This window comes from Erigeron canadensis, chromosome 6 (assembly GCF_010389155.1).
Source record: "Erigeron canadensis isolate Cc75 chromosome 6, C_canadensis_v1, whole genome shotgun sequence".
Taxonomy (NCBI): Eukaryota; Viridiplantae; Streptophyta; class Magnoliopsida; order Asterales; family Asteraceae; genus Erigeron; species Erigeron canadensis.
Genome location: NC_057766.1, coordinates 134,745 through 153,142, shown reverse-complemented (window position 1 = coordinate 153,142; position 18,398 = coordinate 134,745). Strand labels below are relative to the sequence as shown.

The following is an 18,398-nucleotide window of genomic DNA, read 5'->3' as shown; positions in this document are numbered from 1 at the left end:
CCCCTTTTTCAAATTTTCTTTCTTATCATCATCATCATATAATATCATATCCTGATCTTCAATTCAATTCTATTTGTACAGTCTTTTATTTTACTTATTACTGATCCATTAGTTGCACTGTATATATACATATACATATATTTTCATTTTCATTATAATTCTAGTTTATTTGTTTTACTTAAAAACTACTTTCTTTGGATTCCTTTCGGCCCCCCCTTTTTCTTAAAAACCATTTCTTATCAAATTTGATATAAAATTGTAAAAGAAAGTAGAGAGCAAAAAAAGACAAAGAGGGGGGATGATGTTTCAGCAGTCGGGTCCGAGCTCGGGATCGAGTTCGAGTTCAGGGCTGTTTCAGCCATTTGGGGATACTAGTTTGACAAAGGTTTTTGTTGGAGGGCTTGCTTGGGAGACTCAGAGCGAGACTATGAGACAATATTTCTTACGATTTGGTGATATTCTTGAAGCTGTTGTCATTACTGATAAAAACACCGGCCGATCTAAGGGTTACGGTTTCGTGAGTTTCCCCTTTTTTAATACCCTTCCTTTTTAATTGTATTATTATTGTCTTTTTAATTGTATGTTTAAGGAATTACAGGGTAGAGCCTAATTTTCTTGTATATAATCGTAACTTTTTAAACACCGAATACCGTTGAAAGTGCTTGTTACAACCTTCAGCAGTAAAAGCACTCCTAGTTGCATTACAACTGTTTGTCTGATCCCAATTATTTAAGCTCCAACACCAATTGAAATTAGCTGTGGCAGATGTAGCAAGTGTGCTATCAGATACCGTAAAAAGTATTGTACTTCAGTGAAATTGGTTTGTAGGATTCAAGTTTGCATAGGAGCCCACAATACATGTTTTTTTTGTATATCTAATATTTCTGATGTTAGTTAGTCACTGTGGATGATGTGGAACAGAGGCATTGTTTATAAGATATGAACAATGGTATCGTCATATGTGGCATGAAAATGGAATTGTTCATAACAAAGTTTTATCGAAGGAAACACATGCTTTATAAGGAATGTTGATGAGTATACACTATACTCTGTAGGCTTGAAAAGCGTCCTTCAATAGGACGGTGCTAGTTTTGGTCAATTTTTCCGAAACTTGATTATGATTGAAGAGCCTTTCGGGGAAAAAAATCTGATCGAAGAAACTTAATAATTTCACTCAATTTAAATAAAAATGTGAAGTAATATTTCCTCTGTCTGTAATAAAAAAATGTTTGTTTTAAGATAGGTGTAATTAACGAAACCTTAAATGTCAGCTTTGTCATTGCAAATAAATACATTTTTGTGGAAGGTGGGCAATTATATTGGGACAAACTAAATTAGTAAGGTGGACAATGAATATGGGGTGAAGGGAGTATAATTTTTCTTTTTCAAATTTAGGTGATATTGTCAAAAACTCAATTTCTAAAATTTGTGGATAGCCCTTTGTCTCATTAGTGTAACGCTTCTTCCTGCGTCAAAAGTTATGCACATTTCCCTCTTCCCTAGATTTCATTGTTATATACTCTAGGAATGTGTTAGTCCTATTTAATTTTCAGCAATCATCTAATCATTTGAAGTCTACAATGGAATTGTTTGGAGGATTCAGGTGACTTTTCAGGACCCCGAATCTGCAAGGAGAGCATGTGTTGATCCTGCTCCGATTATCGATGGTAGAAGAGCAAACTGTAACTTGGCCTCACTGGGAAGGCCTCGACATGCACTACCGTTTGGTAAGTAATTCACCACACAAATTTGTCTGTAACAACGTGTGTTCTTAAATAATATGCGTGTATATAAATAGTAGCATATGATGTGAAAGCAACTGTCTAAGAATACAGGGACCTGATTTCATAGTTTATAAACCTCAACATTTGATGTATACTTAGGTGAGCATGCTTTGTTTTAAGTGATTAAATTTAACAAGATCTTTGCTCGTTTGCAGTTGGATCTATCAGATCACCAACACCTTTTGCTGTTCGTGGGCCTTATTTCGCAAGCCATGGCTACCAACAACCTCCTGTTTCTTACAACTATCAATCAGGATTAACCTATCCCCCGTACACGTAGGTTTTTCAGCATTCGTCTCATAATTGTTACCGAATTGACTCGTCGTTTTATTTTTTAAAATACTTGAAATGGTACAAAAGCATTGGTTTTCTTTAAGAATTCACAAATTCAAGCTGTAGTGTTCTCTGAGGTTTATGCAAGTCTTAGTATGTACATGTTATTTGATTTGTGCAGGTATGGAACGTATGGTCCAGAGTATGTCTACCCACAGGTTAATGGTGCCCTAAATTTGCTGCTTCCAACTTTGAAACACAAAACATGAAACATGTTAATTTTAGTTTAATAGTTTAGCATTGTGTAAAAGTACAATAATTAAACTCTTACCTGATTCAAAAAGTTATTTACTTTCTGATAGGGTATTTACAACCCGTATGCGGGTCAACAGTATTTACATATGTATGGGTTAGCGGGCACAGCTAACACACAAGGGTTTCAATACAATCAAATAAGTCAAGCTACTCCAAATGGTCATGGTTATACACCCTTGCATAATTATACATTGTCTGGTCAACCTATTGTACAATTTGGTGGGCCAAATATAAATGGAATGCCCACTCCATCAATCCAAACAATTCAAACGCCATATCCAGCAGGTTTGTTTTCCCAATGTAAAACCCTTTCCATGTTTACAAATGCTGTAAACACATTCCTTTAAAATAAATTTCTTGAATGCTTCTGATATTAAAATTACTTATGACTTATCTGATCACAATTTATGTGTCATCATAAGGTATTGCAACACCTATTCCGGGGCAACATTTTATAATTCCTGCTACACCCCAGTTCATTCAAGGTGGCGGTACTGGACAAAATGTAGGGTAAATGTCTCATCAAGGTGCGTAAATATTGATGATTTTTGAATCTGTCTCGTAGTTTAGGTAGAGGTGGCAGAATCAGTCAGGTTGACCCATGAAATCTTTTATGCCTATTTTTTAGAACTTAAACTCACTAGGAACATACTGAATATATGATAACAAAACTGGTGCTACTGAATGATAGTATAGTTTTTGTTACGATTTATCTTTGGGAGTTGTTAACATTTGCATGCGCTTTAGCTGACTTTCAACCCGTTTAGGTGAGTTTTGACTTTTGAGATGAAACATAACCCAAATTGTCCCACTCTTCATTACTTATTCAGATAATCAATGAAGTGTAAACTACATGAATGTAACATGCCTTCCCAGCTTTTCTAAGATGTAAATATTTTGTTTTGCAGGTATCCTTAGATTGCAGCAGGACTAAGAACATCAGTACTGCTACTTGAGTGGCAGGCTTGGATCTAACCTTGCAAGTTATTCATTATGCATTCTAGAGGTACGTACACGATGTGCTGTCACTACTTATAATTGCATGTTTTAACCCTAGTAAAAGAGCGTATGGCAGGTTTGGGTGATGGGTCAAAATATGCCGCAGTTTGAGCTGCTGACTGTTTTTTTGCATTTTTAGTTTTATGAACTAAAATAATAATTAAATATAGAATGAAATAGTTCATGATGCTGTAAGCATATGATGAGTTTCCTTTTAGCTGAATTTTTTATAGTATGGATCAGGATTTGTTCCATCTAGTTTGGATTAAGGGTGCAACATGGGTTGATTGAGTAACAAGTCAAGTGGGTGGTTTCTCTAACATGGTTCATGTTGGAATGGTTTGCCCACAGCATTCTATCCGTATTTCAGGACATTTTTATAATGAATGTGTTTAAATATCTGAATGTAGTTACAAGAGTCGTATTTTCACAGTAATGATGTAGTCTTTTAAAGAAGCAATCTAGTAGATTGTATGCAATAACAATTGACACTTTGGTGACACCTGTTTGACTCGGTTGGCTTGTTTCATTTATAGATAAAAATAGTTAAAGATATTATATATATCCCAAGCAAATCCAGGTTGAAGTAAATTGGTCGAACTTGCCACCACCAGTTTTGAGTTTTGGAGTTGAAAATGGTCTTTCCAATTTCCACTACGCAGTTGACAAGAATTTTTGACGTAGTACATTAAGATTTATAACATGTTACGTTGAGTAATTTTGATTAAAATTTGTGTGATGCAGGTCAAATGTTGATGCTCACCCACGAAGTCATTGTCTGAGTCGCTCCTAACGGCTGGAGAGTTCAGGGAGATTCAGTATCCTATAAATTTCCTTGTCCTTCCTCGGTGTCTCTTACGTTCATTTTCAACCACCCCTGTGCCATACCAGTGTTATGGATGACTGGTAGATGCCAATGGTCATGGAAATGGCCAACAAATGCTAGAAGCATCTTCTGGCAATATAAGAAACCCAGAACCGGTGTGAACGTTTGGCATTAGAATCAACATATGATTCTTGCTAACGCTACGTTGGTTGTATTGATATGGAGTACTACATCTATATTAATGAACATTTATCTGTCCTGACTTCCAAAGGGTGGAAGCTCTGGATCTTTTACTTTAGTCAAAGTAAAATCTGTTTGTGTGTGGGTCTGTAATACATCCTCAAGAACAAGATAATGTCCGGTCTGTTAATATCAATGTTAAATTACAAATCTGATATCTTTTTCCCCCTTCTTTTCTGAATCGGCAAAGCTTTGACTTATGGCTTGATAAAGTTAATCTACGGTCGATAAAGAAATAAAGAATACTATTTACACAACTCTCCTTACTTTTAATGGCATTCATTTCAACTTTTATGAAAGTGTAAACATTAATTGCCTATTCTATCGTGAGTTATATTATGGTTAAATGGACTGGTTTGAAATTGTGAATTTTAAAATTATTAGTGGGGAATTTATTCTTTGTTTAGTTTACTTATCAATGAAATCTTGATAGCTATTTAGTTTACTTATATACATAATGTAAAACTAGACTGATTGGTCGGGTCATCAGCGGCACATACTAGTTAAGGGTGCCCTTGTTTTGGTCAGCGACATGGATGAACTCTTTACGATACAACTAATAGCCTGTTTTGAGTTGAAAAACCAAGTGCCAAACTTAGGCTTGACAACATGAAAAGAAGTCTTTAAAAACTCTACCACACAAGTCATTAATTCCATATGACAACAAAAGGAGACCTATTGTTTGGCCCTCTTTAGGAGAAATTTCAATGAGAAGAATCCAAGAACAAAAGTCTGCCAAAACCATCCTCTAGAATTTGCTGGATCCACTCTCTTTGCTAACATCCATGCATATGTAGCTTCACCAATGTGCATCGCTATGGCCCAGACAGCAAGTAGCCTTAACAACCACAGGGAGCGCATGATGAAAAGACATGCAGGTCTAAGTAGTGGTACAGGGAAGAAGGCAGCACCAATCACAGCCGACATTCCAAATACACAGAAAAACCATTCATAAATCGTTGGCCCGTCCAAACTTTTCCGTTTTCTCTCTTGGAAGAATGAGATGGTGGTAGCCATACCTTCTTGGGGACTCGTGATTGGGGTGTACCCCAACTCTTGTTTTGCTTTAAGGTAATTGAAATAATGGGTCACACCAACCTGCACAGGGAAAAAAATGAGTTGAGTTTAATCTATTATCTGATGCGAATACACTATATGAAGTTATGAACCTTGTAAACTTCAGCTGGAAGCAATAATGGTTGAGGAAGCCAGCTACGGTTCAACAGAGGATACATGAGAGTGTAGATAGCAGAAAATGCTTTTGCCACAGTAATAGCTGTTGGGACGGGCAACGACACCTTCGGCATATCATATTCTAGGCTTTTGAGCAATGGACGGATGAATTCAAAAGTATTGACAGGAGAACCTGTTCATTAAAGTATGTTGTGCCACATCTTAAAAATAGTTTCAAATAATAACTAGATATTTATAGTAATGTCCACATACATCAGTTTCTGCATCCTATCCTAAATGAGACTAAATACGTCAGAGATAAATATCACAACTATTGGTTATTATTCCCATGAATAGGATAAAAAGATATATGCACAAATTACCTTTTGTTAATTACTAGCACAATCTTAAGTTAACTAGTTTATACAATTACATCTTCTCAATAGCCTTTTTGCCCAAGTCAAGACCTACTCAGATTTTAATTTGTATATCTCTTGTTTCTCCATTCTTTGGGTGAACGGATGAGGTTTTTTTCCTAACTACCGGGAATGGCGAGTCTATTTGACTTTCCATTTGATTTTTTGGGTCTCATCTTATTTTTCCAATGTAGTTATCACATAATTTGATTAGGACCATACATTGAAATGGTTAAATGAACTAAGCAAATCAATGAACAACTTAGAAAGTATCAGCTTTTAAAATAGAAAAATGGTTAAGCAAAATATGAAAATTACCATCTGATATGAAGTATGGCTGGCCAGCAGCAATCGGCTGTTTTCCTCTCCCGGGAATGTCATCCAAAAGTCCCATACTCGCCAGAATTAATGCCAAAACGAGATTATCAATATAAACCCAATCACTTTTCACACTTGGTTCACCAATTTTGAATGGCAACAGTCCTAATTTCGCAAGATTGATAATCCTAGGCAAGTGCCTTTCTTCACCGGGTCCATAGATTGCAGCCGGACGAATAGCACATGTATATAAACATTTCCCATTATCATTCCTACGAAACGGTACCAGAAAACTTTCTCATTACAAAGTGACAACTTCCTTAATTTTTTATTTTGTTAAGATTTTTTATTAATAGATACAGTAAACTATACAACAAGTATCACAAAGCATCACGTTGAAAGTCAATACATAAAACTCAAACCATATATTCCAACCCATGGATGTAAAATTTCCTTTTTTGTGATGGTATCTGACAGAATTACTGTGGCCTAAGTAGGGTATTTTAGATATATAACATTTTAACCAATATACAATAGTCAAAAATTACCATGGTCCAAGTCAAACATCGGATGGATGAAGTAAACCTAAGGATTGAAAAGAACATACGTACTTGGAAGGACGGCCGTTGCTTTTTAGAACAAGCTGTTCAGCAATAGATTTGCTTCGGCTATACGGGTCAACATGGTTATCCAGCGGGACATAAGGTAGCTTTTCGTTTCCGTTAACAATTTCAGTTCCAGCAAACACAACATTGGATGTACTGACATACACAAGTCTTTTGACACCATGCTGGTGGCAGGCTTCCAAGACATGGCAGGTTCCATTGATATTGACATCGTCAACACGGCCATATTGAAGCATTTCTTTTCCAGACATGCCAAATGAAGCAAGGTGGAAAACACAATCGACTCCCCGCAATGCCTTGTCCACATCTTTCCTATTGATGATGTCCCCTTAAACACCAATTTCCAGCAAGTTAGGTACACCCACACACAGTAAAACTCTTGTTTTTTTTATTAACCAAAACCCATCCTATGACTTGCACTATGTTTGGGGGGTATAAAAAGGCAATTCCGATGTATTTCTAGTCTTAATTAACGGAGTAAATTCTTATTAAAAAAGAAAAGAAAAGAAAAGAAAGGGGGTTATTGACCTTGAACAAAATGGACTCCATTTTGGAGGAGAAGAGGAGACCAAGGAGAAGAGGATCGGAGATCGAAGGCGCGAACGAGACGGGCGCCTCTCCGGATGAGCTCCAAACACAGTGATGATCCTACAAATCCCAACCCCCCTGTCACCACAAACCCCTTCCCTTCTATTCCTTCATTCTCGCTCAAATGCATCCTTCCCCTTTCCTTTCCTTTCTTCTTCACTGACCAGATGGATGGATGGATCGATCGATCGATGAGGACTACTCACTCACTCACTTACTATTATTGTATTATACTACACAAGATCGGTCGGATTACTTTCTTTCCATCCTGTTATTAATTATCGTAGTAGAATTTACTCTACTTATTAGAGAAAGAGGAAAAACAGTAATCTTAAGTTGACTTTCCTGCCATTTTCTTTTCTTTCTTTCTCGTTGTTAATTAATCAATGCTCCAGCTTTTCCAATCAAACACGGAGTACTAATTTAATTATGGTCCGTCCAACCACCTAAACCCAGGGTGTTGATGGGTGGGGTTAAATGAGTTTCGGGTTATTTGGTTCGGCTTATTCGGGTTTCGAAGAATTATAAATTAACCCGTAACTCAAACTGAATAATATTTGGGTTATTTGGGTTTGGGTTGTTTGGATTTGGGTTTTTTGGGTAACCCAAATAAAATGTGATTGACTTTACATGCATTAGTTACGCAACATTGCAACAATCTAATTTCACTTTCGAAAACTTGAATAACAGTGATACTCTTATATTGATTAAGTTTTTTATATCTAAAAGTGTTGAAACACTTTTGATTGTGCGTGTTTGGAATTCTTGCATGAAAAAATGATTGTATTATTAGAATAAAAATCATAGACAAAAAACAAAAATTATAAATAAAAAAAATTCAAGATGATAAAATTTTAAGGGGTTCCCTAGGGTATGTTCTTGAGTTTTGTTTTAAAAGGAAAGGAAAAGATTGTAAAGGATTTTAAAAATATTTGGGTTCTTGAGTTTTATTTATGGGAAGAAGAGAAAAGAAGGGAAAAGATTTGGAAGGAGAATTCTATAGAATTTGTTAAAGATATTTTCCTCCCATTTTTGGGATGATTTGGAAGGAAGGAAACTCCACCCCTTCTCTTCCATTCACCTCTCTTCTCTTCTTTCCCCTTCCTTTACATATAAACTCAATAACACAGGCCTAATGTTTTTGGAAGGAAAGAAATCTTTCAAAAGAATTGAAATTCGAAGGGGAATTTGACGGAATGTTTTTGGAAGGAATGGAGATTCCATCAAATGATGGAATGTTTACATTCCTACGGAATGAGATTCACCCTTCTTTGAACAACCAAACGCACTAAGGAATGAAATTCAATTCCAATTCCATCAAATTCTATTAAATTTTGTGAACCAAACGCGACCTAAGGTTTTTCCTCCAAACATCTTTTGATTCAACTTATATTTTTTCTTCTTTTTACCTTTTTATTGTTGGTAAAGAATGTCTTTCAAATTTTCAGACTTTGTGATTCTTTTAATAATAAAGAGCATGTTACCCGTGCGTTGCGGCGGATACCGTAGACAGGGCATATCAATTCGTGACTATCGTGATTGCAGAAGGAGGCGTGACTGTATTTTTTTCTTCCCCGGGTATATCATATCTTGATCTGTATTTATTAGGAGAAGGAGTTATTTATTGGGAGATGGAGGATGGCTATGAGAGAAGAAGTGAGGGTAAAAAAGTAAAATTTGCATGTTCTAAATATGTAAACTTTTCAACACCCCATATAATTTTTAATAAGGAGTATAGATGGCTAGTAAACTCAATAATTGTTTAGATTGATGTGATCATATAAATTTTTATTTATCTTATTTAATGTTAAATCTGTTGGGTTGTGTTTACTATTTATCAAAGATTTATTGTTAAATAGTTTTTGAAAATTATTAATAAAAATAAAATTTTATAGTAATCAAAATTGTATTAATGAAAATTATTTGAGTTTTTAGAATACTTTGAATTTTTAGAAAGCTTTTTTTTTTTTTTTTTTAATAAAGGGACTAATTTGAAACTATTTGAATATATAGGTAAATATGAAAAACATTCAATTTATAAGATTAAACATGTTAACTATTTAAACATTTAAGATGTGCAAATTATAGATGTATAATAGTATTAGTATATATATATATATATATATATAAGAGAGATCAAATAAGAAGGCGTCTTAAGGAGAGAAGGGAGAGAAGGTCTTATGAACCAATCAGAACGTGACATGTGGATTTAAAAAAAAACGCGGTGATATTTTTGTAAATAAATCAAACTTTTGTCAGCTTGGTTCTGGATCAGCCTGGGTCTGGGTCAGCTTGGGTTATGATCAGCTTGGTTTGTCAGCTTGGTTGGGTAAGCTTGGTCAGCTTGGTTGGTCAGTTTGGGTTCTGGGTCAGCTTGGGTTCTGATCAGCTTGGTTATATATATATATAAGAGAGATCAAATAAGAAGGCGTCTTAAGGAGAGAAGGGAGAGAAGGTCTTATGAACCAATTAGAACGTGACATGTGGATTTAAAAAAAAACGCGGTGATATTTTTGTAAATAAATCAAACTTTTGTCAGCTTGGTTCTGGATCAGCCTGGGTCTGGGTCAGCTTGGGTTATGATCAGCTTGGTTTGTCAGCTTGGTTGGGTAAGCTTGGTCAGCTTGGTTGGTCAGTTTGGGTTCTGGGTCAGCTTGGGTTCTGATCAGCTTGGTTAGTCAACTTGGTCAGCTTGGTTGGGTCAGATTGATCGGCCTGGGTTATGGGTCAGCTTGGTCAGCCTGAAATCTGGGTCAGCTTGGAATCTACATTTGTGTAGATTATGTGTAGTTTTGTGTCAAGTTGACCCAACCCAAGCTAACCAAGCTGACCCAACCTGACCCAGACCCCAAGTTGACCCAACCCAACCCCAAGCTAATCCAAAACCTATTATCTACATTTGTGTAGATTGTGTCAAGCTGACCCAACTCACGCTAACTAAGCTGACCCAATCTGACCCAACCTGAACCAGACACTAAGCTTACCTAACCCAACTCCAAGCTGACCCAAAACCCATAATCTACATTTGTGTAGATTGTGTCAACTTGACCCAACCCAAGCTAACTAAGCTGACCCAACCTGACCCAGACCCCAAACTGACACAACCCAACCCCAAGCTGATCCAAGTTGACCCAACCCCAACCTAACCTAAGTTGACCCAACCTGACCCCAAGCTGACTCAATCAGACCCTGACCCCAATCTGACCAAACTGATCATGCTGGCCAACCAAGCTAATCAGAACCCAAGCTGACCCAAAACCGACCCAAACCCAGAACCCAAGCTGACCCAAAACCCATAATCTACATTTGTGTAGATTATGTGTAAATTGTGTCAAGCTGACCCAACCTGAACAAACCCCAACCTGACCCAAGCTGACCCAGACCCAAGCTGACCAACTAAGCTGACCCAGACCCAAGCTGATCAGAACCCAGGCTGACTAAGCTGACCAACCAAGCTGATCAGAACCCAAGCTGACCCAGACCCAAGCTGATCGAAACCCAGACTGATCACTTCAGAAAAGTTTGATTTATTTACCAAAATGCCACCGCGCATTTTTTTCATTTTGACACATGTCGCGTTCTGATTGATTTATAGGACCTTCTCTCCCTTCTCTCCTTAAGACACCTTCTTCCAGGATCTCTACCCTATATATATCTATACTATTATACATCTATATATACACACTATTATACATTTATAATACCTTATAAGAGATGAACTCTCTCTATAAAATCTCATAAGATTAATTGATATACCAAAAATACCTCTCTCATTTTACAAGTTTAACACATTTCCACCTAATATTACCTATAATACCCTTAATAAAATAATTTACAACATAAATTCCTCAACCCTTATAATAATTACACTACCTCCTTAACATTGATTACTTTTACATTCACCACCATCGTCGCCTCCACCCTTAAAATACCCTCAATGCCACCATTAACATCAATTACTTTTATATTCACTACCATCATCGCCCCCATTGCCGCCCGTCAATGCCATTGTTGCCGACACCACCGCCACCACTGTCGCACCCATTGCCGCCATTGCCGCCTCGCACCGCTACCACCATCGTCGTTGCATTGCATGGGCATACGTCTCGTATACATAGATGTAGGGTTTTTTTAAGAACCTTTGAAAAAACGCGAGAATCATTATGCACCATACATTTCCTTTCCTTAAAAAAATAAAATAATTTATCTAAATTATTCAAAATGCTTTATCTCACAAATCATGGATTGTTAGACGAAAAAAAACATGGATAATCTTAAAATTTCGTCCTCTTTCAATATAGATGCGACTTGATATACTTTTGATGAGTTTTTAGTTTTCGGTTTTTTCCCTTCTACTTGTATACTTACACATGTGTAAAATCTTTAATTTCACATGTAAATTATAAATTGATCATTTGTACACAATAATGACAGTTAAAGGGCGGAGCCCGTCAGTTCTTGACCAAGTCATGTCACCGATCATCCCTTATTACCTATCACCCCTGTGAAACCATCAACATATGACTTATGACACCCTATGACCTATCACCCCCACCAGCGATCCTTTATGAATTCCCTTAAGGGCGGAGCCCGCTTCGAATCAGAAGCACCACAAAAAAAAACTCGTGAAAATTATATCGAATCGCATCTTTAATGAAAAAGGACGAAATTTTAAGATTAACAATACTTTTTTCCCGTCTAACGATGTTCGGTTTGTGAAATAAGAGTATCTTAATGAATAAGGTGAAATTTTATTATTTTAATAAATAAATAAAATGTGTGATCCGAATTGGTTCTAGCGTTCTTATATTTTTTTGGGGGTGCTTAGAAGAAATCACCCCTACATATAGATATATATAAACAAAGAAAAGAATTGAAAAAAACATATAAAAAAACATTTCTTCACTCCGTACCATCTCTTTCTCCTCGTCCAAGCCCTCCAACCTAGTGACTATCGTCGATACCAATAAAGCCCTCATCGACGGGGTGGTCGACGAGGCCTCGATGCCTTATTGGTGGTTGTTTGATCAAATAATCGCACTATGGCTCAACCAGAGGTGTGAGTATGGTTAATGGTGTTTTATCGGCGATTCCCTTACGATCAAAGGGTCGAAGACCATTTTACGCCTATTGTTTGTTAATCCTAAGCCGTTATGTTCGACTTAGGGTTTGAGGGTTTGTTTTAGGGTTTATTCGGAGGTCGAATAAACTATGTGTGAAGGTATACACGTTACGTATTATGTGTATGATGATGATCGTGCTGTATGGCTCTTCCTCTATTTATATAGATGGTAGATAACTTGGAGAGGAGGGTAAGAGAATTAGGGTAAATCTATTCCTCCTTTGTGAATATCTTGTTTCTTTCTTAAGGAGATTTGTGGTAATTTTGTTATCAATTCGTGTCCGAGTAAGTCCGAACTTCGGTATATCTTTAATCGGATAATTGTGAGGAAGATTTTTATCCGACCTCTCTTGTATGTATCCTCGGAGCTGGGTACTTGCTATCTTTGGAGCTCCGGGATAATCATATTGATTGGAGGTTAAGCTCCGTTATGGACATATATACTTATTACCTGTACGAAGGTGACTTCGTTATCTGCTTCGGGCTCGAAGCTAGAGCTTCGTATGGGTATATCATCAAGCCCCATAGTCTGATGGGAGGTGCTATCTGTAGAACATCGCATTAGACTCAAAGAAATCAAAAAACATAGAAAGTGTCATACCTTCGAAACCGAAAGGAACGTTCTTCGTTGCTCCGTTGCTCTGTGGGTCGTATTAACTTAACTGGGTTTAAGCCATAATGACTTCTTATCCCTTAGTGGCAACTTTTTGACACATCTCTCGGTGTGATTTGTCACTGGGTAGTTACCCATGATTTGACACATCTCTCGGTGTGATTCGTATATAAATACCAATTTATTACCAAAAAATAAGGGTTTCCCTTTTATTATGTTTCCGTCTTTGACTGCTCTCTATCTTTCCTTCCTTTGTCTTGCGATCCACCAGACGTTACCCAGGTATATTATCTTCATCTTTCTTCCTCCTTTTATGCCATATAAACATAATGTCGAAACGGGGAATAGAGAATATTACCAATGTCTTGAATCGCTCTGCCTATCAGAATTTCGTAAATGCGTATTTTTCCCAAAACCCTAACTTAGTTCGTTACCTTTTCTTTCTTCCTATCAGAGTTTTGCTCTGCCTATCAGAGTTTCGCTCTGCCTATCAAAGAATATTACCCAGAAAGGGGGCATTCCATATGCGATCCTCCGGTGGGTTTTGTGGGTATGTATGTGAAAGCCTTTTCTCTTGGTAACCTTAGGATTCCCTTTTCCCCCTTCTTCCTTGCTGTTATCGATTATTACCGATGTCATATCTCTACTGTGCATCCGACCGGTATTGCAAAAATCATTGCTTTTCAAGTCTTATGCTATGCGAACCATATAGAACCATCTGTTGCTTTATTTAATTTATTTTATAAGTTGAAAGAATTTGGTGATTTTTTCCACTGTTTCGAAGAATGGTGATTATGAGCTTTTTGTTGTCAGTGGGATGGAGGTTAGGGATTGGAAGAGTTTGTTTGTTTTTGTCGATCAATCGTTAATACCCCATGCTCGAAATGGTTTACTAGATAGGAATAGGTTGAAGTATAAGTCAATAGGTGTTCCAAGTGTGTTTGTTGTTTAAATCCCGAGTTGCAAGATGTTGGGAGTGTGGCACTTTGGATTTTGCGATTGAGTTAGATGGTCAGGTAGGTTAATTTCTCTGCACTTTTTACCTTCCTTTTGTAAGATAGGATAGATACTGATTCGGGTTACTTTTGTTGCAGAGATGTCCTTTAAACAACTCATTGATAGGCAGCCTGCGTTGTCTGGTGTCGTCTTTAGGCTAGTGGCTTTGGCTCCTCCACCTATCCAGCCGATTATGCCTTTGGATCCCCCACCTGTTCTTCCAACTGTAGCTCAGGAGAGGCCTGTCCTTGATGAATTGCCTGAGGTATCTACCCCTGCAACTCGTGAGCCAGTAGATGACGTTGGCGATGTTTCAGATGGCGTTGGTGAAGATGTGGAAGAGGAGAAGAGAACTCAAGGGAACACCGTTGGTATCCGTCTGAGGAAGAGGAAGGGTGTGTCAAAGAGCTCTGTTAGTCATCGGTCAAAAAAGTTGAAGGTGAAGGTCAACAAGGTTCCTCTGCAGTCCTCATGTAAGTCTTTATTAGGTACTTTCTTCTATCTGGGAGTTCTTTGTTATGAGCTTGATCCTTATTTAATTATCTTTGTAGCCTTCAACCCCCTTGAGGAGGTTTTGGATGCTTCCTCCTGTCACCGTGATTTACAAAGCATTTCTCCTTCTGGATGGGTAAATGGTTTGATGAACATGGATGTCACGGAGTTGTCTGCTTTCTTCAACCGCTCCATCTTTTGCAGTGCTATGGATTCAAGATTGCAGGAGAATGTTGAGGAGTCTGGGCCATCGAAGGAGTAGTATGAAGTATTGATGACAGAGAAGCTTGCTCTGGAAGCTAAGGTGACCGACTTGGAGTTGGACTGTGGGGCCTTACAATCTGAGCTGAGCACTGCGAAGACCGATGCACAGAGGATTATTGCAGAAAAAGAGAGGGAGGTCGAATCTTTGGGCAACCAGGTGCGAGAGAAGGATGGCTTAGTGAGGAGGTACAACATGCGCTTGCGGAGAAGTCGGGGAAAATATGGGAGATTGATTGTTGAGGTAATTCCTCGTGTGTGCAAGTCCTTCATCATTGACCCTGAGGTTGGTGAGCTGCTGTCGAAGGTCTGTAATTTGAACAGAATCGATGCAGAAGCGGGATTAATGCGTGCTCTAGCTTCGGACGGTATGATCAATCTAGAGGGCCGCAGTATCACGGAAGACATAGTTGCCCGTCTCGATTCCACACTTGATGACCTCGCTAATGTTGACTCTGCATAGCTCCGCAATATTGCCTCTGATCCCGAAACCTCTCCACCTGATCTTCTCCAGGTTGCTCCCTAACTTCCTTCATGACGATGATTGAACTTGTATTTGGACAATCTTTCCGTACTTTTCTTTGAACAATTCTTTTGATGGCTTGTGTGCCTGTGGACAATATTTGATCGGGCCTTCCTTTGTGTTGGGGAAGGTCAATATATATTATCTGTTGACACCTGCAGCTTTTAAATTAACCAACCTTTAACTTTGTCATTTTTATAATGATCCCGTCTTTGAGTGGTTTTTTGGCCGTTCCCTTTTTATTCGGGAGGCTCTCTTTGCTTCGTGAATGTCTTAATGGCCGTCCCCTTGAACATTTACACGAAGTCTTTTTATCTATTTATTTATGAGCGTTTTATTTTTGATCAATCTTTTAAAATTATGTCGAAAGCTTTATTTTATTGCAAAAATAATTGGCAGGAGGACATTACATAGTAAAATTGCTAGCTGCTAGCTTTCTTCTTCGGGACTTATCCGGTTAGCTAATCCGAGCTTATCTTTTTTGTCTTTTTAGGGAGTTCACTTTCTGACGGAGGTTTCCATGGGCCTCCGTCCTTCTCCCTGAGCCTCTGAATTTGTTGTTCTTCTTGGCTCCTCTATTACGTTTGCGTATTCTTCGTCTGAACACTGGTGTTGCTGGGGACTGTGTTTCCATTTCTGAATGAATGGAGGGCTCTCTGCCTTTGCTATCTGAAGAGCTCTGTCTGTTCCCGTGCACCTGTCGTTCGTTTAGTAGGTTGGATGACAATGTTGTTATCCCTACTTCGCTCTGGAATTTTATTTGTGAATAGATCGTTGATGCTATGATCCCGAATTTTTGCATTGCTTCTCTCCCAAGGATTGCATTGTTCCTAGAGTCTGCTGTGATTACCAGAAACATGATTTTTTCCTTTTTCTAGTGCGGGTATTTTCCAATTGTTACTTCTGTACGAAGCTCCCCGATGGGCCACCTTCGCTCTCCTACGAATCCTATCAGTGGCCTTTCGACTTTACGCAGCTTTTCTCTAACGCTCCTTGGTTATTCAGAGAAGTATTTTTCGTAGAAAATGTCACATTCACTACCACCGTCTATCTGGACGTTCCTCATCTTCAGACCCGCGATATTGGCTTCAATCACAATTGGCTCACTGAAAGGGATTATGTCCTTCAGTGGCGGGAACTGGTAAAGCTGCGCCGGCGGGGGATCTCTGTATACTTCGGATCGTATCATGAGGATTTGTGCCGGTGGTGTTTCTCAGCTTTGTCTGGTTCACTTTTTACTTCCGTTGCTTGACGGATTCCTTTGACAAGGTGGTCCAGCTTTCCTGACTCCACATCCTCTTCTATGGCCCTTCTTAAGTTTTTGCAGCTGTTTGTTTCATGGCCATGGTCTCTGTGGTGCTCACAGTATTTTTCCATTGTTATGAGTTTGGCTGGGGTCGGGAAAGTTGAAGCGATCTGCTCCGTGAGGAAAATTTGCTTTGGGGTTTTGGTGATATTGGATAGGATATCGATCCCACTATCCTTGTCTCTTCCCCCCATTGACTGTCTTCTCGTCCATATCGGGAAAACCTTCCATTCCCTCCATACTCTTTACGCTTTCTTCCCGAGGATAAATCCACATTTGTGGTTTCTCTGGCGTCTAACCAGATGTGAGCTTTGCCTGTTAGCCCATCGTAGGTTTCGGGCAAGTCGGTGCTCAGATGCTTGATGAGATATATTGTGCGCAACCCATGGATAAGTTCAAAATCGTCTAACTATCCGGAAGTCCTCGTACTTGTTGAGTTTCATTGGTGTATCTGACAATGAAATCCCTTGTTTTTTCACCTTTGCTTTATTTGATATTGTGCACAGTGATGTGTGTCTTCCTGTGCTTCTTCTGCATACTAAACTGGGATTTGAACTTATTTTTAAGCGTTTCAAAACTATCAATGCTGATTTTTGGCAGTCCGTTGATCCATTCTCGCACATCATCTGTTAATGAATATGAGAATGCGTGACAGGTGGTCGGCATATCCCACCTCTGGATCAGAGCTACTCCGATAAATTTTTTCAGGAAGTCATCCGGGTCGCTTTTCCCATCATAATATCCTAAATGTTGTGGATATTTCATTTTTGCTGGTAACGGGTGACTTTGTATTGTCATCGAGAATGGGCTCTTCGTGTTAACCAGGTGAGAGAGATCTACTGTCTCTGGGTCTTCCCAATCATAAGAATCGTAATCTGGTCGGCCCGTGTTCCTTCTGGCACAGAGGGATCCCTGTTGGTTTCTTCTTAGTTCCCCTTGGATTTGCCAAGAATCTGGCAGATCTTCCGGATCCTCATTAGCCCTGGACGGGTGCCTTTGGGGAGGTTCTTGGAATGCTGCTTCCCTTTGAACAGTCGTATTAGGTCTCGGCCCTATTTGTATCCCCGTTCCTCTCGGAGGGGTTGCAGTCATTGGCGTCCGCCTTTCTTACGGGGCATTTGTTTCCCTATTCATTCTTCTTGGGGGAAGTTCTGCCTCGATGTGTTCGTCGATCGAATCAGAATGTTTTCCAAATTCCTGGTGACGTTGCGGATTTGACCCGCTGCTTTTAAGCGGTTCATGATCATGCTTAGGGAGTCGTAATTAGCTCGTAAGTATGCGTCGTTTATTTCGTGTTCACCTGACGTTGATGCGCTGTTATTACCTCCTAGGGGTATTTGTGTTCTTTGACTCATGGACGCGAAACCTGGCCTGTTCTGCTCCGGGTTCTGCCTCTGAAGGGGGGTCGCCATGAACCCGCTACTGCCTCTGGATGGGGGTTGACTCAGACCTCGGTCCGACGGGCCGATTGTTGGGCCTCCCGAAGTGTGGCCTTGTGGGGCGTGAGGATTCTAAATGGGTACGGGC

At 38.8% G+C, this 18,398-nt stretch overlaps 2 protein-coding genes across 2 annotated transcripts; one reads left to right on the top strand and one right to left on the bottom strand.

The window, feature by feature from the left end:
• LOC122605343 (RNA-binding protein 38-like) lies at window positions 1–4,596 on the top strand. The gene is made up of 8 exons (XM_043778269.1): window positions 1–517; window positions 1,604–1,727; window positions 1,940–2,060; window positions 2,239–2,275; window positions 2,420–2,657; window positions 2,795–2,899; window positions 3,281–3,378; window positions 4,116–4,596. The coding sequence occupies exons 1-6, from the start codon at window positions 299–301 to the stop codon at window positions 2,884–2,886; spliced, it is 831 nt and encodes a 276-aa protein (XP_043634204.1). The 5' UTR covers window positions 1–298; the 3' UTR covers window positions 2,887–2,899; window positions 3,281–3,378; window positions 4,116–4,596.
• Window positions 4,597–5,004: 408 nt separating this feature from the next.
• On the bottom strand, window positions 5,005–7,959 carry LOC122605266 (short-chain dehydrogenase/reductase family 42E member 1). The gene is made up of 5 exons (XM_043778174.1): window positions 7,499–7,959; window positions 6,956–7,298; window positions 6,345–6,616; window positions 5,607–5,803; window positions 5,005–5,535 (listed from the first exon to the last, which is right to left on the bottom strand). Exons 1-5 carry the CDS (start codon window positions 7,686–7,688, stop codon window positions 5,113–5,115), a joined length of 1,425 nt encoding a protein of 474 aa, XP_043634109.1. The 5' UTR covers window positions 7,689–7,959; the 3' UTR covers window positions 5,005–5,112.
• Between the last annotated feature and the right edge of the window lie 10,439 nt (window positions 7,960–18,398).